The sequence below is a fragment of the Ochotona princeps genome, chromosome 14 (genome assembly GCF_030435755.1).
Source record: "Ochotona princeps isolate mOchPri1 chromosome 14, mOchPri1.hap1, whole genome shotgun sequence".
Lineage (NCBI taxonomy): Eukaryota > Metazoa > Chordata > Mammalia > Lagomorpha > Ochotonidae > Ochotona > Ochotona princeps.
The window spans coordinates 1261424-1287230 of record NC_080845.1 but is presented as its reverse complement, the minus strand read 5'-3'; the positions used below and the strand labels follow the sequence as shown (position 1 = coordinate 1287230).

The window sequence follows — 25807 nt, the reverse complement described above, 5'->3', positions numbered from 1 at the left end:
TCTGGTCCCTCCTGCCTCCCAGGCCCCAAGACCCCCTGAGAGAAGTAGGAAGAAACAGGGTGGGGCTGGCCAGAGGCCAGGTCCCTCTGCGGCCCCCAGCCCTCCCTGGGAAGGCTCTGGAACACTGTGCCAGCCGGACACACACGGCAGCTGCTTTCTTCTATGTACAAGCAGGCGCCCCGGGCAGAAGACGGCCACGCGTCGCTCGGGCGCCCTCAGCAACACCTGCCCCTCCCCGCAGGGTGTCGAGGCCTGCAAGGTCTGCGGGCGTCTCGCCAAGCATGGCTTCGTTGGTCTCTCCCGGGACTGCCCCCGGCCTGCAGGCTGTCACTGGACACCCTCCTCCTCCACGTACGTCGAAGGGAACCAGCCGATCTGGAAGAGACGGCAGGAGAGTGTGTGGGGTGCCGCTGAGGCAGCAAACTAGGGTCGAGGGTCCCTCCACCTCCTGGAGGGCCAGGCCAGCTGCACAGCGAGCCCCCAGAAGGAGCCAGGCCTGGGCTAACACCCCGGAAATGCGCCAGCCTTGGCCAGGTCCGCCATCAGCAAGGGGCGGGGGCCAGCATCCTCTGGAACGTTCTCCATTTGTTAGATACCAACCCAGGGGTGCTCAGGCTGTGAATAAGCGAGTCGTACTGTAAGAAAGCCAAAGAAAAGGCGAGAGACTGGAATCAGAAATTTTACAAGTGAAAGCAAAGCACGGCGATTGGTACACAGGGTCCAGGGATGTGGACGGGCAGGAGGGGGACACGAGAGGCCAGGTGGGCAGGAGGGGGACACGAGAGGCCAGGTGGGCAGGAGGGGGACAGGCCAGGTGGGCAGGAGGGGGGACACGAGAGGCCAGGTGCCAGGAAGTCGGTGGTCAGAAAGGCTGGGACGACACACGCACCACGGCCAGCAGACCTCCCCCCACGGGACACCCAACAGCTTCTAGCCAGGGCTGCCGCAAGTGGGACTGCGCCTGCCGGAGGACGAGGGACGGGGCGCTGTGTGGGAGGGGATCACTCACAGCGGGGACACGCTGCGGCCCGGGGGAGGAAGTGGGAGGCAGGACTCGAGCTGGCTCCTGGGCCCTTCGCAGACTCCAGGAGCTGAGTAGCTCGAGGTCCTCATGCCTGCAGGTCGTCACACAGCCTTCCGGGGACGAAGAACGGCCCCAACTGGTTCACTCCCCAAACGGCCCCAACGGCCAGAGCTAAGCCGATCCGAAGCCAGGAGCCAGAAGCCTCCTCAGGGTCTCCCACGTGGGTGCAGGCTTGGGCCATCCTCCATTGCTTTCCCAGGCCACAAGCAAGGAGCTGGGTGGGAAGCAGAGCTGCCGGGATTTGAACCGGCTGGCACTAGAGGCTTTACTTGCTACACAACAGCACCAGGCCAGGTCTGCTATCTGAAATTAGCGGAGGAACCTGGCAATATCAGCTCAACCAAGTGGCCTCAGGTGGCACCCACATGACCAGGAAGACCCTCCGGCCTGTGCGTCTTGAGACGGAGAGCCCGGCTCCCTGCCGTGCCCCTGGCACCTCAACCCAACCACAGAGCAACAGCGAAGCGCCCTCACATGGAGGGGCAGGATGCTGCCCAAACAGCCCGAACATTCCAGATGAAAGACAGTCCCTGAGGGCTGGGGAAGGCGGCAGGTGGACTCTGGGGACACACCACAGGAGGCTCAGGGAACCACAGAGTGAGTAACCAGCCAGCCATGGGACGGGAGGTTTATAGAGAGGAGAGTCAGAGCAAGGATGTGCCTCTGGGACAGCACAGCAAGCAGAGGCATCGGAAGCTCCATGGCCAGTAAACACACCAGACATAAACGAACCACAAACACCCACCGAAAGGCAGAGACTGTAGGATGGATGGGCTTGTCAGAGACTTGTCTTCAGTAAGAGTATCCCAAACAAGAAGACAGGAGGAAGTGCGCCCCACAACGCAACAACCACAAGAAGACAAGTATAGGAGTGACCTGGGGGCCCGGCGGCGTGGCCTAGCGGCTAAGGTCCTCGCCTTGAAGGCACCAGGATCCCATATGGGCGCCAGTTCTAATCCTGGCAGCTCCACTTCCCATCCAGCTCCCTGCTTGTGGCCTAGGAAAGCAGTGGAGGACGGCCCAAAGCTTTGGGATCCTGCACCCGCGTGGGAGACCCGGAAGAGATTCCTGGTTCCCAGCTTCGGATCGGTGCAGCACCGGCCGTTGCGGCTCACTTGGGGAGTGAATCATCGGATGGAAGATCTTCCTCTCTGTCTCTCCTCCTCTCTGTATATCTGGCTTTCCAATAAAAATAAATAAATCTTAAAAAAAAAAAAAGAGTGGCCTGGGTGCTGCCGCTGGACGGCGTCTGTACCGCCTGCGCCTGAGCCGGCCTTGGCCGTCATAACCCCGGGACCCTGCAGCGGCACACGGCCCGGTGCTTTCTGCCAGGGATCCGTGGCTGCCACACTCCAGGGCCAGCTGGAGGCCAGTGATCAGACCCAAGGTCCTCCAGTGGACAGGCCCAGGCCGAGAGCACAGACTGGCTCCCGTCCCCAGCAATGGCAGCCAGAGGCTCGTTGACCACTGCCCAGTAGCCCTGTCACGGCAGCTGCAGCCCCCAAGCAGAGCTCTGCACTCAGAGGTCTGGTGAGAAACCTGGGCCACTGCCAGGGCGCTTGGATGGGGGACTGGACCCAAGGGCCTATGAGCTAGGCAGGAACAACAGGCCTTGGCCACCTCACTCAGGGGGCAGGACCATGACAGGCCCCGCCCATCCACTCAGGGGGCAGGACCGTGACAGGCCCCGCCCATCCACTCAGGTGGGCAGGACCATGACAGGCCCCGCCCATCCACTCAGGGGGTAGGAAGCAGGTTTGATCCATGTTAGAACTGTCCCAATTCCTGGGGTGCCCACGGCACATCTGGGGCCTGACTGGACCTCCCCAGCATGGGTCAGGAGGCCATGGGTCAGGAGGCCATGGGTCAGCGCCTACGTGCAGGGGCCTGCAGGGCAGGGCCGGCCCACTCACCCGTCCGTTGGTCTCGCCCTTCCACCAGCCTTGGTCCCCACCTATGCGGCTGTAGATCTTGACCAGGTCGCCTTCCCGCAGCGAGAGCTCCCGCATGTCCCGGGCAGCGAAGTTGTACCTGGCCACGGCTGTGCCGATGACCCGGGGTGTGAACACTGTAGGGGGAGACAGGGTGGTGGGCCATGGCCTCCCTTGGAGCGCAGAGCCAACATCACGCCCCCGGAAGGACAAACCATCCCCAGCTACGACACCCTGGTGGCCAAGGGACATGTCCTTGGGGACAAGAGCACCTGTGAGTGCTCAGGCTCCGAGGCCCCGCCCTGCACCAGCTCAGCCCAGCCCCGGAAGTCTAAGCAGAGTGACCACAGAGCAGGCCAAGGAAAGGTGCAGAACAGCAGGCCACATGCTGGGGCAGGGGCAGCGGCTGCACGTGGGCTGGGGTCTGCTCCCCACCGTGTGCCGAGGGCCCCACGGGGAGCCCCGAGACAGGCCATGGGGTGGGCGCGGCTGGAACGCAGCACGTGCCCAGGGCCCGCAGCAGCTCTGCCCACCTCCCCCCACCCCAGCCGAGCAGCAGCGGTACCTGACCAGAAGGGAGCGGAGGGGCCCTGGGCACCAGAGCCAAAGCCCTGAGGGCTGAGGAAAGAGAAGTTGTAGGAAGCGCAGGAAGCTGCAGAGAGGCAAGGGCGCGTTAGGAAGGGCGCGTTAGCACGGTGCGGGGCCGTGGGATGATCGGGCAGCGGGGTGAAGCGAAGGCCAGCAGCTCAGCGGGCAGAACCTACCCCCTGCATCTGGGAACCACCTGCTCCCACCCCGGGCGTGCCAGCCTTCACTGCAGGCCCTTGGCTCCCATCCTGTCCTGCTGTGCCCGGGTGCCGCCCCATCCCCTGCTATGCCAGTATGGCTGACGGCGAGGGGCCTGCCCGATGCTCCAGGCCTGGGTCAGGCCTGGGCAGTACCTGGGGTGCGGCTGCAGGCCCTGGAGGTGGCGCGCTCCCGGGACTTGTAGGGGTACTTGAGTGTCGTGTCCAGCTGTTTGAAGCTCTCCTTGAGTGAGTGGCACTGGTAGTACTCCACCAGCTCCTGTGGGCCCACGCACTCCTGACCACCACCGCCTCCAGGCAGTCCTCCCTGCTGACCAGCCTCCCCAGGGTCACGGCGGGAACGCCTGCCCCTGCCACCTGGGTGCTCTCCACTCCTCCTCCCTACGGCCCACCCACAGGGGAGGTCACTTCCTGAAGACCTCGGACCCACGACCACTCAGAAAGAAGCTTCTGAGGGAAGTGACATGGCAGGTGGGGGGCCAAGACCGACCCCTGGTCACTTAGAACCACTCGTGGAGCCGTGTCCTGGCTGGGTGAGGTGGGCAGGACAGGGACGGGGGTGGGGGACGGGGCGTGCGTCACCATGAGACTGCGACACAGCCTCTGATCCTGGCTCTCCCAAGGTGGTCAGCGTGCCCCAGGGCGGGCTTCAGGGAGCAGGAGTCAGGACTGTGCCCAGCCCACACAGCTCCCAAGGCCCTCGCGGACCCGCTTCCCTGGGCGTCTACACCTGGCGGGGAACACCTGCTCAGGGGCGCCCGGCTCACGCACCAGGAGGCTTTCAAACTTCTTGGCCTCTGTGATGTGAATCCAGCTGTCCTTCTCCACCACCTTGATGTGTTTGACCTCATCGTTGAACCTGGTGGGTGCGGGGGCCAGCTCATCCCATGCCCCCGGCTCCCTCTGCGCCCCCTGAGCTCCCTCTGTGCCCCCTGGGCTCCCTCTGAGCCCCCGACTCCCTCTGCGCCCCCGGCTCCCTCTGCGCCCCCCTGGCTCCCTCTGCGGCCCCCGCTCCCTCTGCGGCCCCCGGGCTCCCTCTACGCCCCTGGGCTCCCTCTGCGCCCCCCCGCTCCCTCTGTGGCCCCCGGCTCCCTCTGCGCCCCCGGCTCCCTCTGCGCCCCCTGGGCTCCTCCTGCGCCCCCGGTTCCCTCTGCGCCCCCCCGGCTCCCTCTGCACCCCCGGCTCCCTCTGCGCTCCCCCCGCTCCCTCTGCGCCCCCGGCTCCCTCTGCGCCCCCGGCTCCCTCTGCGCCCCCTGGGCTCCTCCTGCGCCCCCGGTTCCCTCTGCGCCCCCCCGGCTCCCTCTGCACCCCCCCGCTCCCTCTGCGTCCCCCGACTCCCTCTAGGCCCTTTAGGTGTGGGGCTATAGGAAGACCCTGGGGCTACTGCCCCCGGCCCAGCCCCTCTCTGCCCACAGCCAGACGCCACGTCTCTGTCAAGTGGCCTCAGAGCATGGGCCATGCCGTATTCTTGCTGGCTGTCCACCCTGGGGCACGCTGTGCCAAGCCTCATGCCCACGGGCTGGCTGAGTTCCTTGGACTCAGCCCGGTGGGTTTGCTTCTCGACACAGGAACCTCTCTCTCCTCCCCCGATGGCCTGCCCTGCACCCCAGCTCTGGCCCAGCCGCACCTTAGAAGCACCAAGTTCAAGTCTGCCCGGGCCTTCCTTGGGACGTGCCTCTCCATGCCCACAGGCACCAGGCCAGACAACAAAGATAGCCGAGGTCACGGCCAACCAGCGTCCCTCACACTGCCAGAGCATCTTCTCCCCAGCCCACATACACCAGACGTAGGAGGAGGTCCCTTCATGACCAGCGGTATGCAGTGAGGGGGCATGGCCACTCGGAGCTCTAGGTTCCATGAGGGCAAGCACTGCCCACTGGCCGCCGCCTCCGTGGGAGGCCCATGCACACGGCGCCTGCCAGGCCAGGTATGGCCAGAGTATGGAGTGCTACCCAGCTCCCCGTGGGCGTGGTGCTGCGGGGCAGGCCGCACCCACCAAGCTGTCGTGTCCAGCTGAGACCCCAGGGGCCTCGGCCACCGCAGCATGGCCACCACGGCATGGCCACTCCCTGGAGGCATCTGTGGGACCTCCTGGAGAGCTCTGTCTACTGTCACCCTCCCTCTGGCTCCCCACACCCCTGCCTTCACCCCTGGGTGACTGAAAGGGGAACCCCAGACCCGGGTCAGAGGGGCAGTCTCGTTCCGCACCCGTCGACCTCAGCGCACCCTCTGCCTGGCTGCAGGGCTCAGGAGAATCACAGCGCCCTGGGGTGGGCGTGGAGGAGGCGAGGGCAGAGAAGGGGTGTAACAGAGCTGAGAGGGGGGACGAGGTGGTCATGCATGTGGGCCTGTGGGACCATGAGGTACTCCTCGTCCTGCCCAGGACCCCTGCCCTCAGTCACGCGTGCCGGCCTGGGTCACTGCGGTCACAGCCGTGCAGCCACAGCTCCATCCAGCCCTGCTGACTGGATGCCCCTCCTGGGTAGGCACCCCTACTGGGGTGCCCCGTAGGACACAGTGTCAGGAAAGCAGCCTGAGCGTCAGGTCCACACAGGCTGTGGACAGGAGGCTGGCAGGACAAGGGTCACAGGCCACAGCAGCCCCTCTGCCAGGCTCTCCAGCAGCCCCCGGCTGCCCCTCCAAGTCCTGCCCGGGGGCTGCAGGGCTGTGCCAGGCTCTCCGGGGACCCCAGCTACACTGCCACCCCCGTACTTGATGCTGATGGCAAAGCGCTCGGCTTCGGCGGGCCGCTCGCGGACGAGGTAGGTGCCGCTGGCATGGGGCTTGAGCAGGTTGTCTGTCTGCTGCCTCTCCATGTTGCCTGCAAACCTACAGGGAGAGGACAGAATCAGGAGGCGCTCAGGCAGGGTGGTGGAGGCCAGGCTGGGAGAGCGATGGCTTAAGAAGAGGGGAAGGCCTGGCACATGGTGTGCCCACACAAGGACAGGGAGAGGGGCCTGGCACACGGTGTGCCCACAAGAACAGGGAGAGGGGTGTGGCACACATGTGCCCACACAAGGACAGGAGAGGGGCCTGGCACACAGTGCACACGAACACAGGAGAGGGGCCTGGCACACAGAGCACACAAGGACAGGAGAGGGGCCTGGCACACATGTGCCCACAAGGACAGGAGAGGGGCCAGGCACACATGTGCCTACAAGGACAGGAGAGGGGCAGGCCCCACAGCCACGTGGGAGACCCCAATGCAGTTCCTGCTTCCTGACTTTGGCCTGCCCTTGAAGCCTTTTGGGGCGTGGTGTGAACTGACAGCTAGAAGGGCGCCCCCGCCCCAGTCCCTCCTTCTCTGCCCCCAACCTTTCACAGTCAGCCTGGGACGCACACAGTGCAGCCGAGGAGACTTGACCTTCAAACCTCAAGTTCCTGCCACTCACCAGGGGTACACGGTGTAGTCCATCTCCCGAGACGGCGGCCGGCTGACGGGCGGCTGCGGACAGAGCACATCAGGGTTAACGTGCCAGCAGGGGCGGGCTGGCCAGAGTGGGTGCCAGAGGGAGCGGTCATGAGCGCACCCCTGGACTGCCAGGGTCCCCCAGGAGGGGCACTGTGACTGGGACTCCGCCAGCTCTGCTTCAGGTCAATGAGTGTGAGTAACCAGCCTGGAACTGCTGAACCTGACAGGAGGGGAGGAGCAGGGTGGGGACCCAGCCCAGCACCGGCATGCAGCGGTGGGCCGTCCTCCGGGGTGCCGCCGTGCCTGCAAGGCCAGCCCCTCACTGGCCACAGCCCAGCTGTCTCAGGGGGCCTCCAACATAGATGCACCCCTGTCCACCCCAGTCACCATGCGGACAGGGAAACTCAGGCCATGGACCTGCCCCAGGCCATCCAGGGAGATGGTGACACCTGCCTTTCCCCACCCCTGCTGGCCCAAGGGACACAGCAGCCTGCTTGGTGGACAGGCCCAGGGAGTGGGTGGGGCCAGGGTGGGCGAGCTGGGGAGGCCTGGAGGGCGGGGCCGGCAAAGGGGTGCAGGGCACCCCAGAGGAGAAGCCCCCCTCCTAACCTCAGCCGACTGTGCCTCCCGAGGCTGACGCCTGTTGCTGCCCTCCAGGACAGAGAGCTAGGATCTGCAGGAACCCCTGATGGTGAGTCCCCCTCTGCAGGCCAATAGCAGCCCTCCTCCACGGCAAAAGCGACCCGGCTGTAGTGTTCTGAAAGCTTCCAGAAGAAAAAACTCACCCTTCCATCCACCGGGCAGGGCTTCACAGAAGAGCTGGGGAAATAGCCCGACTTCCTGGTCTGCAGCAGCCGGCCCTGCGGGAGGAACAGGATGGTGGGCGCTGGGGCTGGACCGTGGCCACAGGAAAGGCCCCGTCATGGGGACAGCAGGGTGGAACCCTTCCAATCCTTGTCTGGGAGAGTGGGGGTGTAGGTGCAGACGGCACCTGCTCTCACAGGGCCAGGGAGAGGGGCGGGCCGCACCTCCCACCACGGAGCCTCGGGGTCCCCTCGCAGCAGCTCAATGACGTCTCCCGTCTGGAAGGTGAGTGCGGCCTTCCCGGGAGGGGCTGGCGCGCCATGGTAGTTCTGCACGGCCACCATCTTGGGACCTGCAGACAGCAAGTGGCACTTGGTAACTGGGAGTCCTGGCTGGCGCTAGGTCTTTCCTGGCACCTGGGAGCCCTGTGCCCAGCACACAGCCCCAGGCCCAACTGGGCGGCTACAGGGTCTGAGTGCATCACCCGTGTCTCGTGGACACGTGCTACCATTGTGGTGGCAGACCCTCACACTGAACTGCTATTTTGCTTACAGGGTGTCGAGTCACAGGCCCAGAAACCCTCATGTGACGGATGGGCAGCCCAGGGGGTGGGCTGGCTGCACCCCCAGAGGCTCCAAGGTGCTCCTTCACGGAGCTCCCGATCCACCTGGCCTGCCCCAGGACGCCCAGAAGCCTCCTGCCCTGCCCGCCCGCCACACCCTGGGCCCTGCAAGGTGATGCCGGGCCAGGTGGAGGCAGGGGCCAGCAACCGGCCACGCGCTGGCCTTGAGCCCTGTCCCATCCTCCCGAGGCTGGGACCGGTGCCCACGAGTGCCAGGCGTCCTGAGGACTGGGGAGAGCAAATGTGGCCAGGCACGCCAGCCAGGCCAGGCCCTGCTCCCAGGGGACCCCCGACGGGCTGCAGCAGAGGGAACCCCCGTCCAGCAGACTCACCAGGTCCTGCTCCAGATGTGTCCTGTGAGGACAGAGAGCAGAGCTGAGGGACAGGGCTCCTCCGTCACCGGACCCAGCATCAACCCGTCCCCCACTGAGAGAGGGTCAAGGCGGGGGCTGGGGCCCCGCGACATCGGTTCCTCAGGTGACACAGCCCACCAGTCCTCAGGGTGTCCTTCCTCCACAACCTCCCCCTCCCTTGCCACTCCCTCCAGTGTGCGCCTTCCCTCCCGAGAGGCTCCTAGGACCCCAGGCCTGGGGGCCTTCGATGCTGGCGTTGCAAGGACCCCAGAACTCCAGGGAGACACGAAGCAGCCTTGGGGACCCACACTGGGGACGCTGGCCATGTGGGGGCTAGGGGTCGGGGCCCTGGGGCACGCACGGGGGAAGCGCAGGTTCACCCGCAGCCTGGGGTGGCCCGGGGTGGGCTGTGTGGGCACAATGGAGGCCGTTTGGGGGACTCACCAGGTCCGCCGGTGACACTGCAAAGGAAGCAGAGTGGAGTTAGCGGAGACAGCTCCCGGACCACCCTGCTGGGCCGGGCTCAGCCGCGAGCAGGGACCCAAGCCCGTGGGAGGGGGAGTCACTGCACACTGAGGGTCGGCTCGGGGCTCCCGGGCTGGGCTCCTGCGTGGGCAGCTTGGCGTCGGGGGCCCACAGGGGAGGCTTCTGCAATAAATTAGCAACGCCTGCTGTGGGAGAGGTTTCTGGGGGACCCCGTTTCCGGGAGCAGCTCGGGTGGCTCACACACAGGGCCCCAACACCCACCCGTGTGTGAGGCCACGGTTCCTGGATTCAGACCGGCCCAACCCCAACCACTACAGGCACTGGCGGGGTGCACCAGAGGAGGAAAACTTAGTTTCAGAGAAATAAATAAGCTCTCTCTTTTAATTCCATTTTCTATGAGTCACATGAAGTCCACTCAAGTAGCAACAAGAAAAAGACTGGAAAAAGACACTGTGGGGGGACAGGTCCATGAGGCGTGTAAGCAGGTGTGGGGTGTGGGACAGGTGCGTGAGGTGTGGGAGGTGTGTGGGGCATGTGAGCAGGTGTGTAAGCAGGTGTGTGGGGCATGTGAGCAGGTGTGTTAGCAGGTGCGTGAGGTGTGGGACAGGTGCATGAGGTGTGTGAGGGGTGTGGGGCGTGTGAACAGGTGTGTGAGCAGGTGTGTGGGGCATGTGAACAGGTGTGTGAGCAGGTGTATGAGGCGTGGGGAGGGTCAGGCAGGTCACGGGCTGCCCTGCGTGGGTCCGTGCGGGAGCAGCTGTGTCAGCCCATGCTGGGGAGGGCCTGCCTGGTACAAGGGTGAGTGGCTTGTTCCCCTCCAAGCTCCCCAAGCTTTCTGTGGAAGTGTCTATTTTACACCTGGGTCAAACCCCAACCCGAGGACTTGGACAGGAGAGGAGGCAAGGTCACCACGGGGTCGCGAGATGTGTTCCTTCTCGGCTTCACGCCCTCCCTTCCGCAATCCCCACAACGTCTGCCAGTCATTGGACAGGATGCTCTTAAGTTTAAAACCTGCACGAGGGGTGTGTGGCCAGCAGGGGGCCGCTGACGCACAGGTGGTACGCAACAGCGTGCCAGGGGTGCAGCAGCTCACGCCCAGCAGACAAGTCCTGGCCCACGGGAGACTGCGGGGCACGGTCCCCAGGGCTGGATGGGGACATGGGAGTGCGGGTGGCCCCCCGGGGCACAGGGCCAGAGGGCCTGGCACTCACTGATCTTGCAGGCGGGCATGACCTCCAGGCACTCCTTGTGTGCACCAACACCGCACTTGGTGCATAGGTAACCCTGGTAGAAGGTCCCCCTGCAGGAAGGGCCGGGCAGGGGTGAGGAGGGCCGGGCAGGGGTGGCACGGCACGCTCGTCGCCCCTCTCACACACAGGGTGCTGGTCCCCCGGGGGTGCCCCGCCGCCCCCATTCCATCGGTGTGTTGGAGTGGGCTGCGCCCCCGGCCATGCGGGGCCACGGCCATGCACTGACTCCCACGGGGGTGCCCCGCCACCCCCATTCTATCGGTGTGTTGGAGTGGGCTGCGCCCCAGCCACGCGGGGCCACGGCCGTGCACTGACTCCCACGGGCCGCACCTGAGGAACATCCTGCAGGCCTTGCAGCTCGTGGCCTTCTCGAACGTGTACATCTGGAAGCTGTGGTGGTTGGCGTTGGCCTTGTCGGGCTTGATGTTGGACCTGAGGAGAGGGAACCTGTGCTCTGGCCTGTCCAGCGAGGCCCCGGGCCTGCCCGCCTCCCACAGCCACAGCTCAGGAGGAAGACACCAAAGAAGTGGGGGAGTGCCCGCCCAGAGCCCTAGCTCACCATGCAGTCCCCCCACAACCACCCATGCAACTGACAGACGGGGGGCTCCAGGACTTCATGCAAAACCAGTTTGGGTCCCTTCCTACAGGAGCCAAGCCCTGGTGAGGTCCCAAGGCCCCAGGTCCCCAGGAAGCCATCGGGCACTGCCCTGTTGTCCTCCCGGGAGGCAGGGCCCACCTGTCTCTGCCCTCCTCCCACAGGTCAGCAGACCCCAGACCCTGGGGGTTCTGGACACCCCCTGCCCTCTCCGCACAGCCCCGGGCTCCCCAGCAGCTCACATGGCCATCTCAAACTGCTCCATCCACTTCCTCTTCATGTCTTCCGTCTTGCAGAAGAGCTGGAAGCCCTGCTTCCCTTGGAGGTGGATCAGATAGAAGCCGTACGACCACTGCGGGGGGCGGGGGAGGCAGGTGGATCAGATAGAAGCCGTACGACCACTGCGGGGGCACGAGCTCACGTGTGCCATCGTCAGCGTGCGCACACACACCCGCCCACGGAGCCCACTCACAGGGGACAAGCACACAGTGTGCTCCTCCCACGTGAACACTGCGTGCATGTCTGATGTGTGTTCTCATGTGCCCTGTCTCTGGGTGTGCTGTACTCTTGTGTATGTATGCACACGTGTGTGCCCTGGTGCCCGGGGCCGAGTGTACACGGTTCCTTCATGTGTGCACGTGTATGCCCTGGTGCCCGGGGCCGAGTGTACACGGTTCCTTCATGTGTGCATGTGTATGCCCTGGTGCCCGGGGCCGAGTGCACACAGTTCCTTCATGTGTGCCCACGTGTGTGCCCTGGTGCCCGGGGCCGAGTGCACATGGTTCCTGCATGTGTGCCCATGTGTGTGCCCTGGTGCTCAGGGCCAAGTGCACACGGTTCCTGCATGTGTGCCCATGTGTGTGCCCTGGTGTCCATAGTGCACATTTCTTGTGCATGTGCACGTGTGTCCTGCCAGGTTGTGGCAATGCTGCATGTGTACCGGTGTCCACATGGACATGGGGTTTACACACACGAGTGCGTGCAAGGATGCACTGTTGCTTGCCGGCCGTGTGCCTGTGTGTGCAGAACCAACCCTCACCACACATCCTGTGGCCCCACCCCCCCGCAGGTCACTGCTGCTTGGTCCGCCTGGTCCCCAGGGAGCAGGCGCACTGGCCCAGGCCCCCATCAGGGCTGCCCACCCACTTTCACTTCCTAATACGACCGACTCTAGGCAAACTCTCTCTGAAGAGGAAACATGAAGGCAGGCCGGCCGTGGGCCCAGGAGCCCTCAGCTGGGCTGGCCCCGCGGGCGGGTGGCAGCGCCAAGAGACATGCAAGGGCTGCCCAGGGTGGAGGCAGTGGCCAGGAGACACCAAGGGGGGCAAAACAACAAGGAGATGCCAAGCCAGGCTCCTCTAGGGCCCACATGGAGCCCCCAGACCCAGCTGAGGCAGGAGGGCTGTGCGCCAGGCTGGGCCAGGTCCCTCTGGGGCCCACGTGGAGCCCCCAGACCCAGCTGAGGCAGGAGGGCTGTGCACCAGGCTGGGCCAGGTCCCTCTGGGGCCCACGTGGAGCCCCCAGACCCAGCTGAGGCGGGAGGGCTGTGCGCCAGGTGCTTGGTGCGGACAGCAGGAGGCGAGGGGACAGCGCTTACCGTCTTCCCATGCGACTGGGCAGCGTGGGGAGGAGAGGGGGAGAGAATGCCATTAGGAGAGGTGGTCCGGCCCACAGAGGTACTACAGCCCCAGCAGCTGGCAGTGGCACAGGTGGGACCACATTTCTACCCGGCTTGGCACTCGCCCCCAGCCCCAGGGTGGGGCCACGACCCCGCAGGGCTGCACACACACCGCAAGGCCAGGGCCTGAGCTTTGGCACTCCCGCACCTGCACCCTATGCGGCACGTGCCCAAGGGCCATGGGCAGAGCCTTGGCACACGCAGGCCCAACTCTGTGGCCCTGGCACTGGTCATCACACCCACAGCCTCCCTAAGTGTGGTGCTGACCCTGGAAGCTGAACCCCCACTGCACAGGCCACGGTCACCCCTGTAGTCAGGGGACCCGGCTCTGCACTTCTGAGCCGCAGCCAGAGCCACCCACCCACTCTACCCCATGGAGCAGAGGAAGGGTGGGACAAGGAGACATGGCTGGAGCTGGGCCCTTACTCCCTGAGGAGCCCTGCGCCGGCAGAAGGTCCTGCGGTCAGCCACATCCCACGGGGCAGAGACGAGGCCCCAGCCGGCACGGCCACCCTCGCCCACACGGGGCAGGGACGAGGCCCCAGCCGGCACAGCCACACCACCACCCTTGCCCACTGGAGCAGGGATGAGGTCCCAGTCACCCGGCCACCCTCGCCCACACGGGGCAGGGACGAGGCCCCGGCCACCTGGCCACCCTCGCCCACACGGGGCAGGGACGAGGCCCCGGCCACCCTCACCCACCTTCTTGATGTCCTTGTTGTTCATGGGGTCGTCGGTCATCTTGTGGAAGAGCAGCTCGATGACCTCCTTCAGCTCGTAGCTGTAGCCTCTCCTCTTGCACACAATGACTACCTTGTCAAACAGGAACAGGTACCTGGCCCAACAGCACGGCCAGGGGATGGTCAGCACGGCCAGGGGACGGTCAGCGCGGCCAGGGGATGGTCAACGCGGCCAGGGGCCCGGCAGCACGGCCAGGGGATGGTCAGCACGGCCAGGGGACGGTCAGCACGGCCAGGGGCCGGTCAGTCCAGCCCAGCCCAGCCCAGCCTTGTGTACACAGCGGCCCCTGCCCACCACCTGGGGGAGACGACAAGCATGCACACATCCAGGATGAACCTCTCACGCCCTGTCCCAGCAGGGGTCTCCTGCTTAGCCCTCCTAAGGCCGGGCTGGGGTCCTGAACCACAGAGGCACTCCAACCAGGCCGGGAGCCAGCCGGCACCTTCTGTCCCCCACCAGTCACCCTCCTCCCCAGCAGTCACTCGGACAAAAGCATTGGGCCTATCCTGGCTGCCTGGGACCTGGATATCCCAACCCAGCCCGGCCCAGCCCAGCCCAGTCCGGCCCAACCCAGCCCGGCCCAGCCCAGCCTGGCCCAGCCCAGCCCAGCCCAGCGCAGTGGCCGTCACAGACAGGGCAGCGCACCATGGACTCACGCACAGGAACCCCGCGGGTGTCGCTCACCTGTCCTGTTTGGTGTGGTTGACTATGGAGCGTACTTTGAGCTCGCCGTCAATCTTGGGCCTCCCGAACTCCTCCAGCTTCACTTGCTGGGGAAGGAAAGACGAGGCTGTCAGCCCCAAGGGCAGCTGCCTGCTGCCTGCCTGGTCTGACCACGCACCCAGGGCTGGGCGTGCTGCACGCAGTGCAGCGGCAAGGGGCGAGCTGCGTCCGTGTTGGACAGGGAGGGGCAGAGAGGGAGGGCCCAGCAGCTCTGCCTCCATGGGACAAGGAGCCATTGAAGGCCCGGCTGCAGAAACAGGGCGCCCTTGTGCGGCGCCCAGAGCAGGCCCTGGACAGGGGGCCAGCCAGCAGCCCCAGACACCAGGGGAACAACTGGCGCCTGTTAGCGGGGGGTGGCTGGCGCCAGGCTGGGGTCCCACAGTGGCTTCGGGTCCACACCCCACGTGTTCCCAGGATCTCAGCCCCTCTGCTCTGTCCCCAAGAATGCCACGGCTTTCAGGACACATGGAGGAGACACCGGAGCAGTGGGCCACGGGGCCCTGTCCCTCCCTGCCCTCTGCACCCTGCAAACCACCAAGGGTATGGCACATGGAGCAGCATGCACCTCCTCGGGGATGGACAGCAGGTCTCCAAGTGCCCTCCCCATGAGGGCGGAGGAGGCAGCCAGCCCTTGGCAGACGGCGTTGTCCAGGGGTGCACGACCCCCACTGCCCAGCTCTGCTGCTACACTGAGGACGAGGATGGAGAACCAAAAAGCCAAACTTCTTTCCTCGAGCTGCAAAGCCACGCCCACCGAGGACAGTGCTCCACACACAGCCCTGGATGCCAATGAGGGGGCGGCTGGTCGGTCTGGAGGGACACGGCCCCCACCCCCCGACACCTCATTCCTCTGGTGAAGCCGGGGTGACTGCCGCCCAGGGCCCCACGGCCACACTGGAGATGCTGCAGCAGGGTTCACCCCGGGGGTGCCGCTGTACACCCCACATCACACAAGGCAGGTCCTACGTGCAGTGGGGCGGATGAGGGGAGCAGACCCCCAAGCAAGGCAGCTCGAGGTGGTGAGCAACTCTTCCCAACCGCCAACGCAACAGGCAGCCACACAACTGCAGGGGGCTGGGAGTGACGCCAGACGCTGCCAGACACCAGCATGCGGGCAGGCAGTCCTGGCTGGGCCGTGCACAGAGCCGAGCCCATGGAGTCTCCGAGGGGCGGGCCCGTGAGGCCGTGACACTCACGAGGTTCTCGATGGAGCTCTGGAACTCGCTGATCTTCTTTAAGGTCTCTTTATCCCGCTTGACCTCGTTTATGTACATGGCCAGGTCCTGGCAGACGGGGAGGGAGGGCACCCTCAGCCAGGGGCACCCTCAAACAGGGAGGGGGACAACCTCAGCCAGGGGCATGCTCGGCCGGGAGGGGGAAAAGGCCAGCTCTGTAGCTAGCCAGTGAAGCATCACACAGCACTCTCGTGAGCACACCCCGTGGGGGACAACACCCAAACCTCCCAGTGCCTCCCGCCTGCCACACACTCCTCAGAGAATGGAAAGAAACAGCCTGTGTGTCGGCCACAGAGCAGCTCGCCAGGCCTGGGCCAGCCCACCCTCTCCTCCCTGGGACTCCCCCAAGCAGCCACCGCCTCCCCCTTGGAGTCTGGGTACAAGGTGAGGTCATCAAGTCCCTTTTTGCCGGGACTTGTCCAAGTCCAGCCGAGCACCTGTCCACCGTGCAGCAACCTTCCTGCCAGCCACCAGGGGGCAGTGCCCACTTCAAGGTGAACGATGCAGACTCGCCACAGAGCCCAGCGCTCAGCGCCCAGTGCCCTCGGCGCACCCCCACCGCCAGAATGTGGAAATCCCCGAAATGCAAACGACTGAACCGCAGCCAGGCCCACTGCCCGTCCCTTCCGTGTTCCTGGAAGACCCCACTGCGCGCTGCTGGCCTGGACTTGGCTCAGGAAGTCAGAGCCTGCCAGGGGGTGCAAGGTGCTGAGTCCTTGTCCCCAGCGTTCCAGTGAAAGAACACCCAGAGCCCCTGTCCTGCCAGCAGGACGGCCCTGGCGGGCAGCAGAGGTGCCAGGTGCAGCTCTCAGCTACCCACAGCCTGGCTGCTGCCCTGCCTCAGTTTACCCACCCACCTGCATGGCTTCCAGTGCCTCCTTGAGCTGCTGCCTCTCGGGCCGGTCGGCCGAATGGCTCACAAGTTCCTGGAACAGGGGGAGGGCAGCCGAGGGTCACCACTCAGGGGCCGTGGCCCTGGTCCGGGGCCCTGCCAGGCTGGGGTGTGCCCAGAGCCGGGTCCTCAGGTCACACCCTGCCCGCTGGGCTCTCAGGCAGTGGCTCCACTCAGAGGAAGCCCCCAGCTCAGCGAGGCAGTTGTGCGGAGAAGGGACGGCATGGTGGGCCTGCCAGCACGTTTCCTCTCCCACCACGGCTGCCAGGCAGCTCACCCATCACAGCCTCCCTCTGCTCTCCTCCTACAGGGTCATGGTGCAGCCTATGCGCACCTGCTCAGAGGGCCCGTCTGTGGCCGCCCCCCATCACGGTGGGACCCGAGGAACAGCCCACCTTGAGCAGCAGGTGGTATTTGAGGACCCTCTGCATGGGCACCACCAGCAGGTCCTGCAGCTTGAACTTGCCCTCCTGGACCTTCAGCGTGCACTCCTGGTGGGGGAGAGCGGCGGGCGGTGAGGGGACCCTGCCCGAGGCTAGCCTGGCCCCTTGCGCCCCTCAGGGTGGGCAGCTCGGGCCCCTACCTCCACCTTCTGCCGGAAGTCCTCCCGGCTGGCCAGCAGCTGGTTCAGTGTGTGCTGTGCGTGCTCCATGTGGCTGCAGTATTCCCCGTAGATCAGGAGCCTGCGTGGAACCCGCACACGTGAACACACACGTGCACCACTCACACCAGGAGCCCGTGTCCCCCCGTGTCCCCTCCCAGCATGCTGCGGGCACAGTGAAGGTGCCACCCACTCGAGACCCAGCCCCTGGGGTTTTCCCCTTCCCAGCTCCACCACCCCCACCATGGCTCTGACACTGTGCCCTTCACCCCAGGGGTTCCAACTGACTTGAAACTGGATCCCTCGGGCCCAGTCTGAAAACCGTCACCTTGCAACCCTCATCCCGGACCCCCAGAAGCTGACAGGGGAGCCAGCCAGGCGGCTGTCAGGTGAGCAGGGACAAATCCACTAGGCTGGACTTCCTTATTGCCATGGAGGGAACCGCCCCCGGTTCTGGGAACACTCCCTCCCCCCACACAAACACGCAACTTCCCGTGATCCGAGAGAACACCTACTTGCCCCGGGTACCTGAGGGCTCAGGCGATGTGGCCTGGTGGGACAGAGGCCGGCTGTCCCCGCGGGGGTCAACAGCTCTGAGGAGACCCCACTGGTGTGTGTGGCAATGTTGCCCAGGACTGGCCCAAGCAGTGTCCCCACTTTTCTGGCAGGTGTCTGGCCCAAGCCCACATGCAGGGGTCAGGTTAAGCTCTGCTGACATTTGAAGGCGGGCCTCTGGCAGGGAGGGAGGGGTGTGACCCTGGATAGACCCAGGTCCTGAGGCCTCGCCGGGTGCCAGTGACTTGGGCTTTGCAGGACCTGCGAGCCTAGCTGAACCTAAGCCGCCCCTTACGCCGCAGACAGCCTCCGACCTGCCTGCTCCCTCCCCACTTCACTTCCGCCCCATGTCTAGGATCACGTTGACTCCACGGTCCAGGCTGCAGGTTGGCCAAGCGGGGCAAGCGGAGAGCTCTGCACATTCCCAGCACCCCCGCTCCATCTCCCCATCGGGGGCGTGGGCACGAGCCAGAACACAAGGCCAAGGGCATCCCGGCCCAGCAGCCACACACCAGGACCATCGAGCCTCGGGCTTGTGGCCCTGGACCTTGCAAAAGGAGACCCCATCCCCGGGTCCTGAGGCCAAGATGGAGCCATGGGAGTGACTCACAGCCGACTGCCTCCACCCCCAGCTCCAAGGATGCTAATCCAAAGGGACACGCAGGAAGGAGCCCTTCATACTGGTCTCCTGGCCTGGGCTGCAGCCAATGTGTGCTCCCCATCACTGCGGCTCAGGTCCTGCCACCTGCCAGGCCCAGCAGCCATCAGCAGACAGGCCCCGCACCATCCTCAGGCCTCGGAGACACCCAGCGCCACCTTGCCGCCCTGACCCCCCGGCCCTGGCCCCGACTGCCCAGGTCCCATCCCTCGTCAGAAGCAGCAGGTGCTGGGATCGGGGCAGAACTTGCAGGAGGCCCGGGCCAGGCAGGCTGAGCCCATCAGCACAGCTACCAAAACCGCACGAGTGAGAGGTGGCAGGGGTGGGGAAGGGGTGGGCAAGTGCCGAGGGCCCCACCGGGTGACCCTGCGGGCTGGGTGGGGTGGGCAGGGCCCAGGTCTGCAGAGAGGATAGGGTCTGGAGGGCAGAGGCCACGGCCTCAGAGCCCCGGGGCCAGCCGGCCGCTCACCTCTCCTTGAAATCCAGGAAGACTTTGGCCAGTGTGCCACCCCCTGCCATCATGGACACGTCGATGGCCCGCAGGAAGCTGTGGTGTACCTTGATCAAGTCCTGGGTGGGCAGCAGCGGGGAGTGGCTGAGCGGCCAGGCTGAGCACAGGCTGAGCACAGGCCAAGCCCCTCGAGGCCAGTGTCCCTTGGCAAGGGCTCTCCAGCAGGGCAATGCCCAGGGCCCTGGGACTTGGCCGCAGGGAGCTCCCCACGCCCGCACAGGCTCTGCTGCCTCACAGGGCTCAGGGTCAGCCAGGGGTGTTGTGGTTCCCACACCTCAGACTGGACAGGAGTCCTGCAGGCAGCCCTGCGGACTTCACAGAGTGACACACTGGGGTCTGAGCCAGCCTCCTCCAGGGCCATGGCACCACAGCACACCCCTCCTGCGGGCCTGAGGCCAGGTGTCGGGGAAGCAGTTCTGGAGCAAGCCACATGGGTGGGGTCTGCTCGGCTGGCCAGGGCAGAGGGCTGGCCAGCCGGCCAGGGTGAGTGGAGCCTGCACACAGGCGCAACATGGCATATCTCTCCCTGTGGGTGACCCTTCCAGAGCCTTGGGCATCTATGCCACCCATCCCAACTGGTAGAGAGAGCAGCCCAGGAGAGCTGCTCCACGCCCCTACTCTCCAGGAGGAGGAGGGGCAGCTGAGACGGGCTCGGCCATCCAGGGTCCCCTTAGCAGCTGGCACAGGGGCAGGACCATGGCCAGCCATGTCCAATGTCCAGGGCTGTCCCAGCTCCCTCACCTCCAGGTTGATGAAGACAGCAGCCATGTCGGCGGGGCTCAGCACCAGCCTCAGGGGGCTCATGTAGTTCTGAAAAAGAACAGCAAGATCTGCCCTGTGGCCCCCGGCTCTGAGGGTCTGCCCTGTGGCCCCCGGCTCTGAGGACCTGCCCTGTGGCCCCCGGCTCTGAGGACCTGCCCACCCACCCCAGGCCCGGAGGACCTTCCCAGGCTCGCAGGGCTGCGCGGTGCCACGCCCACCTTCTCGATGTCTTCCAGCGTGCGGTAGTACTTGGCCTCCGTCTCCTGGATCTCCAGCAGGCAGCAGTTGCGTTTGTCATCCTCGCTCATGCTCATTTTCTGCAGGAGTCACGGGAGGCGTAAGCCAGTGTCGCTCGCTGCCCAGCCACGGGGAGGCCCCAGCTGCCCCACACCCCGGCTCTGGCCGTGAGGTGGTCACGGGTAACATGTGGGGCAGGCAGGAGACAGAGGAGTGCCCACTCTGCAGGTGGGGAAATGAGGCCCGAGGAGGGGGATAGCACCTCCTCTTCCAGGAGCTAGGCAGAGAAGCCCCTGGCAGGACAGCCCCTACTCCCCAGGGACCAGACCCCAATCCGCCCCGCAGTCGGCAGCACAGGCCTCCAGCTGGCAGGTGCACGGGCCCCGTCCACACAGGCCCAACAAGGCGCCACTTTCTGGTACCAAACACCCCACAGGCTCCCTGAACCGGAGCCTGCAGCTAAGTCTGTGAGCACCGCAGGGACCCCGCCTGCCTGGCCACAGGATGGCTCACTGTGCAGGGCACTAGGTCTGGCCCACTCTGCTGGGATCCTTCCAGACCAGCTCGGCCATGTCTGCCCTGAACTGACTCAGGGAGGCCCTGACACCATCGCCACCCTTCGCGAACACCCCCAGGCTGCAGCTCTTCAATGCAGTGTGGCTGTGCAGAGGCGAGGAAGCCCATGACTTGCCCAGGACAGGGTCCCTCATCCCCAGGGATTTACGGCGGCTCCCTGTGTGCCTGATGGAGACTTGGGAGAAGGTACAGCCGGGCTTGCCCTGCTGGCCAGCACCTGCACTTACCTGCACGTAGCGGATCTGCAAGCATGCAGGAAGGAATAAGAGAGGACCCGTTAGCCATGGACTTGGGGAGTCAGGGGCCCACAGCCCAGTTAGCCAAAGCCCCTGGCCATGGCTGGGCTCCCACAGCAGCTCTCATGGTGACAGCTGCCATCCCAGGGACAACAGGAAGAGAGGCATGAGCACTTTATCTCAGAGACCCCTGGCAGGAAGCAGGTGCCCCCACAGGGACACAATGTCCTCAACCCATTCCCAGGCCCAGGCCGCGTGTCCCCCAGCCAGCTGGGCCTGCAACCAGCACCAGGTCCCTCCATGGCAGCTCCAGGACCGGGGATAGCACGGGCTCCAGGAACCATCAGCTCAGGCTTCTGGCTGGGAGCAGACTGTCCTCAAACACCTCAAGGCCATGGACGTCCATGGCTTCCTCCCGCTGGGCACAGCAGCAGGTCCAGCCGTCAAAGGGAGGCCGGGGAAATGGCACTTCTGGCCAACCCCAGAGTCACTAGATTCTTGAGGAGTCCTGGGCCAGCTCCGGGGGCTGAGGGGACCCCTAGCTCTCCTGAACGTCTGGGAGTGACAGCCCTGGGGGAGGAGCCCCCTTCGTGAGTCCCCAAGGGCGTGTCCGTGGCTGGGAGACCCAGGGTGCAGGGCGGGGGCCAGGGGCCCGCTGCGAGCCCACAAGCAGGTGGTCACTCCCATGGAGCTGGGAAACACTGGGACTCTACAGGAAACTTCCACTGCATTCAGGGCAGAAATGGCACCAAGAACTCCACCGTTGGCAAGAGAAGCGTGGTAACAGGGCCAGCCCACCCCGCCATGCTGCCCTGCTGCGCCGGTTGGACAGCCGCATCCCACAGGGCAGCTGCCCACAAGAAACCCACGGTGATACTAGCTGGTGTCTCAGAGATGAGAAGTTAGGACTGCTCGGAAACACGCGGGCCCTCCTCGCTCGGGCACACGGGCACGAGGGCTCGGAAAGGCCGGGTGCACACGGGGCCTCCTTGCCCCAGCACACAGGCACGAGGGCTCAGAAAGGCTGTGTGCACACGGGGCCTCCTCACTCGGGCACACAGGCATGAGGTGGCACCACAGGGCAGCAGCACTCAGTCACCCATCACAGCGACCCGGGTGTCCCGGGCCCCCACTCACCATGGGCTGCTGCACCTCCACCTTGATGATGTCCTCATAGATGTCGTCCCCTTCCTCCTCGCAGGGGACACAGTCATAAATGTCCTCCCCCAGGTCATGTTCACTGCACGGGAGACAAGGGGCGGTGAGCGCGAGGCTGGGCTCAGTTAGCTCCTGACACAGCTGCCACCCAGCAGGTGCACGAGGTGACGTGGCCCGAGGCGCTCTTGGGAGGCAAGAGGTGGCTGGGGTCATGCCAGGGCCCCCCAGCCTTGTCTACATCACGGGTCAAGGCACCTGCCTCCTGGGGCTGACTGGAATCAGGCAGTGTAGACAGCATCACCCAGACCAGGGCTCACTAGGAACACTGGGAATGCACTCCAGGGCAGCGGCCTCGGCCTCCAGACCACACAGCCCTGTCCCCAGCCCCGCCTGCCAAGCCCACCATCCTCAACCTCCTCCCCTTGAAGGGTCAGGTGGCAGGGAAGCCATGAGGAGGCCCACCAAGTGTGCCGCGTGTCTCCAATACCAGCACTTCCAAGACCTCATGCAGCAAGCCTGAAGGCAAGCAAACCTGGCCTCAGCTCAGGGTGGCAGCGAGCTCCACCCACGGGCTCAGGTCACACACCTCCTCCAGGAGGCCTCTGGGATCCCCGGGCACCAGCACTTGGCCTCAGCTCAGGATGGCAGCGGGCTCCACCCACGGGCTCGGGTCACACACACCTCCTCCAGGAGGCCTCTGGGATCCCCGGGCACCAGCAGTTGGTTCTCACCCTGCTGCCCTCTGGCTGTGCTCTCAGCGCCTACCAGGGAGTCGCGGGTCCTCAACCTCCCGACCCTCTCCTGACACACGCACGTGACTCAGCACCGTCTCTCAGAACCCACCAAGCAGCCCCTCCACCCAGGCCATGCTCACCCGGGTTCCCTGCGCCCTGGGGCTCAACCAGGCAGGCTGCATCCAGAGGCCCACCCTGTGTGGCAGGCAGCTCACAGGCTGCTAAGCGGTGGAGCTTGGCTGGGTCCCCATGCCAGTGGGGAGCAGAGGTCAGGAGGGAGGGAGCACAAGAGGGGCTGGAAGTGCCAGGGCCCCCCTCACAGCCCCTGGCACCTGCCCTGCCATGGACAGAGCTCGCCACCTGCGGGCAGAGGCACAGGGACCCCAAACAGGCAGCTATTGCCAGCGTTCGCACCCCATCCTGGCGTGGGGGCCCTAAGAGTTGGCCAGAGGACAAAAGGTGACACGGTGACAAACCAAGACAAGCCTGTGATGATGACACGCGCCAGCTACCCCCAGGCACCAGGGTCTGCGCCAGTTACCCCCAGGCACCAGGGTCTGCGCCAGGCCCTTGCAAAGCCCTCGCAGCTGAGGGCAAACGCAGCAGTGAGGTGCCAGCAAGCAGGCGCAGGACCCAGCCGCGTCCCTTCCTCCCACCCCCCTCCCTGTGCCCGCCGGGCAGTCACCGTCCGGGAAGCTGACCCTGGGGCAGGGGCTCTGCCCAGGCACAGCAGCAGGTGAGGGCGTTGGGCGCGTGGGAGTTTTCGGACTAAACCACCTTGAAGGGCTGTCCCTGGGGCAGATCGGGAGGTCACCCTCGATGACACAGTCACCTCCCGTGCTGCTTGGCCCGCCAGGTTCCAGGCGCTCCGAGTGAGGGCCCGCAGGGCTGCTGGTCAGCAGGAGTGGCCAGCCCGGGACGGCGTGCAACGGAGCAAGGCTGCCACTCCAGGCAACGCGCGGAGGGCCAACGGTGTGGAACTGAGGCGTGAGCTGGGCACGGTGTCCACACACGGACACGCTGCGCTCCAGCAGCTCCAGGGCACGGGGGAAGGGGTGGGCGCAGGCTGCTGAAGACGCCAGAGCTGACGGAGTGGGCAAACACAGGGCCTCATGGGGCAGCCGGGGCATGGGCACTCCCCCCGATCTTCCTCCTGCTCTTGCTGGGGCACCCCGAGCACACCCCAGTCGCCTTCCACATAGGACACAGGCCTCCTGCTTCCCAGCAAACCTCAGGCTCCCTGCACAGGTCCACCACATGACCCGAGCGTGCCCACAGCCCAGCTCCCAGCCTCACACCTGGGCGCCAGCCCGAGCCTCGGCCTTCTGAGGGGTCTACGAGAAAGGCAGGGGCAAGGTCAGTTTTGGGGCCGGGGTCCTCCTGAGTGGATGAGGCTGACAGACACTCCAGGAACCCTAAACGGGGGCTCCATTCCAGGTCTACACGCCTGGTTCCCACTTAGCGGAGAACCCACTCCCCCACTCCCTGACCCAGGCACACAAGCTTGGAGAGACACGGCATATGTAGGTGCCTCTGAAGCTTGAATAAGATCCATGTGCTCCCACCCCTGGTCATCCCGTGTGGACCAGGGCACGCCTGGGCCACTCACATCCTACACAGAGGGGCCTCCTCCCCGCCTCCTGCCCTGTCCCCTCACCGCCCTGCTGGCTGTTCCTGTCCGGGACAGCCTGGGCCCGGGCTCATCGCCTTGGCCACAACTTTTGCATGAAGAACATGCGTGTATCTCCCTGAAGGCGGAAGGTTCTGGGAACTTCCTGTTCCACGGCCTGCTGACCGGGGCAGGACTTCCCTCCCTGCCTTCCTGCCTTCCTGCAAACCACGTGTCTGGCGCTGTGTTGTCGAATTCCAGGGGCTCTTGACGGAGGCTGATTCCTGCGCGCATGCCCACACATGTAGAGACATGGGCACCCTTGCACACGCATGTTCAAACACACATGGTTGAACATACCTGGACAAGGACACAGCTGTCATCCGACAAAGCCGACCTCAGCCAGTCGGTCCTCCGCACTGTCCTCCCGCCTGTCTGCCTTGCAGCAGCCGGCCCAAGAAGCCGTGTGCTCCTGCCAAACCCCCAAAGCTTTCCTGGTCCACCTCAGATCCAGGCGCATGTGTGGCATGAGACACGGGACCGTTTACCTAGATGGTCCAGGGCGGATGGTTCGGTCAGCTGCTCACCTGTGTGTGGCTCTGCGCCGGGCCCCGGGCGGCCCCGCCTGGTACTGACCCCGGTATTAACCCGGGAGAACAGCCCCTCCATGACTACAGCATGCTCCCACGTACTCGGTTATTCCCCCATCTCCCTCGTCCTGTAACCCCGCCAGAGGACGTCACGAGCTTTTCTGTATTTTCACATTTCATTCTGCCTCCGTCACTGTCCCTCTGGAATCCCAACGTCACCCGCTCTGGACAGCCTACGCCGTCCCCGACATCACGTCCTCTCTCGCGGCATGTGGGTCCACTGAACCGGGCTCAGGGTCGCCGACTCCTCGGCCACCTGCACGCCTCCATCAAGCAGCCCGGGGCCGCTCACCCTCGTCTCACGCTCTGCCTCCTGAATCCTCATGTCACCCTTATCTTTCTCTTTTCATCTGAGCCTCTCGTCAGTCCGTTCATAGCTCACGCGTCTTCCTCGAAGCCCTTTACATATAAGAGGTGCTGTGACGGCCGCGCTGCCACCATCACAGCTAGGTGTGTCAGGACGGAGCCCCGGGAGGGCTGCTGCCCGGAGCGGCCACCCTCCAGGCCACTGCAGACCCTGGGAGAACAGAGGGACGAGGGCCTCACCTTCCCCTACTGAACACAAACTACTTCCTGAGAGTCACACTAGTGTCCTCCCACTGTCTGCCCGCTGCCTGGAAAGCCTTCAGCTTCGGTCTGAATCACACCAGTGGCCAACGCGACAATCCAGTGTCCAGGCAGCAGGTCGGGCGTCTCTGCTTTGGGGACACCATCAGCCACTTCCCCAGGGACCCCCCCCCCACGTCCCATCAGCTTTGTCTCCGCAAGGCCCCAGGCCAGCTGCCCCAAGGCTCGGAGCACTCAGGGCCAGCATGCAGGGTGCCCTTGTTCCATAGTCCACTTTCCCTGGCTCTGTGCAACCCTGGAGCCCCCCTAAAGGAGTCTGCCCCTTGCGGGAGGCACCCCCA

General features: G+C 65.2%; 1 protein-coding gene across 2 annotated transcripts in view; it reads right to left on the bottom strand.

The window, feature by feature from the left end:
• VAV2 (vav guanine nucleotide exchange factor 2) overlaps nt 1-25807 on the bottom strand; it is a 92143-nt gene continuing 66336 nt past the window's right edge. The window contains exons 5-28 of one of the 2 annotated variants that reach the window (XM_058672925.1): nt 21886-21988; nt 19918-20016; nt 19679-19747; nt 18896-18996; nt 17196-17295; nt 17008-17103; nt 16578-16646; nt 15682-15768; nt 14447-14532; nt 13724-13856; nt 11586-11695; nt 11079-11180; nt 10710-10798; nt 9457-9473; nt 8992-9013; nt 8262-8389; nt 8019-8093; nt 7214-7266; nt 6534-6650; nt 4593-4680; nt 3957-4080; nt 3581-3667; nt 2998-3152; nt 1-375 (exon numbers count right to left, since the gene is read on the bottom strand). In XM_058672925.1, coding sequence (XP_058528908.1) covers nt 328-375; nt 2998-3152; nt 3581-3667; nt 3957-4080; nt 4593-4680; nt 6534-6650; nt 7214-7266; nt 8019-8093; nt 8262-8389; nt 8992-9013; nt 9457-9473; nt 10710-10798; nt 11079-11180; nt 11586-11695; nt 13724-13856; nt 14447-14532; nt 15682-15768; nt 16578-16646; nt 17008-17103; nt 17196-17295; nt 18896-18996; nt 19679-19747; nt 19918-20016; nt 21886-21988 — 2158 coding nt within the window. In that variant the 3' untranslated portion in view covers nt 1-327. The remainder of the gene's footprint in view (nt 376-2997; nt 3153-3580; nt 3668-3956; nt 4081-4592; nt 4681-6533; nt 6651-7213; nt 7267-8018; nt 8094-8261; nt 8390-8991; nt 9014-9456; nt 9474-10709; nt 10799-11078; nt 11181-11585; nt 11696-13723; nt 13857-14446; nt 14533-15681; nt 15769-16577; nt 16647-17007; nt 17104-17195; nt 17296-18895; nt 18997-19678; nt 19748-19917; nt 20017-21885; nt 21989-25807) is intronic. The other variant, XM_058672926.1, reaches the window with a different exon arrangement.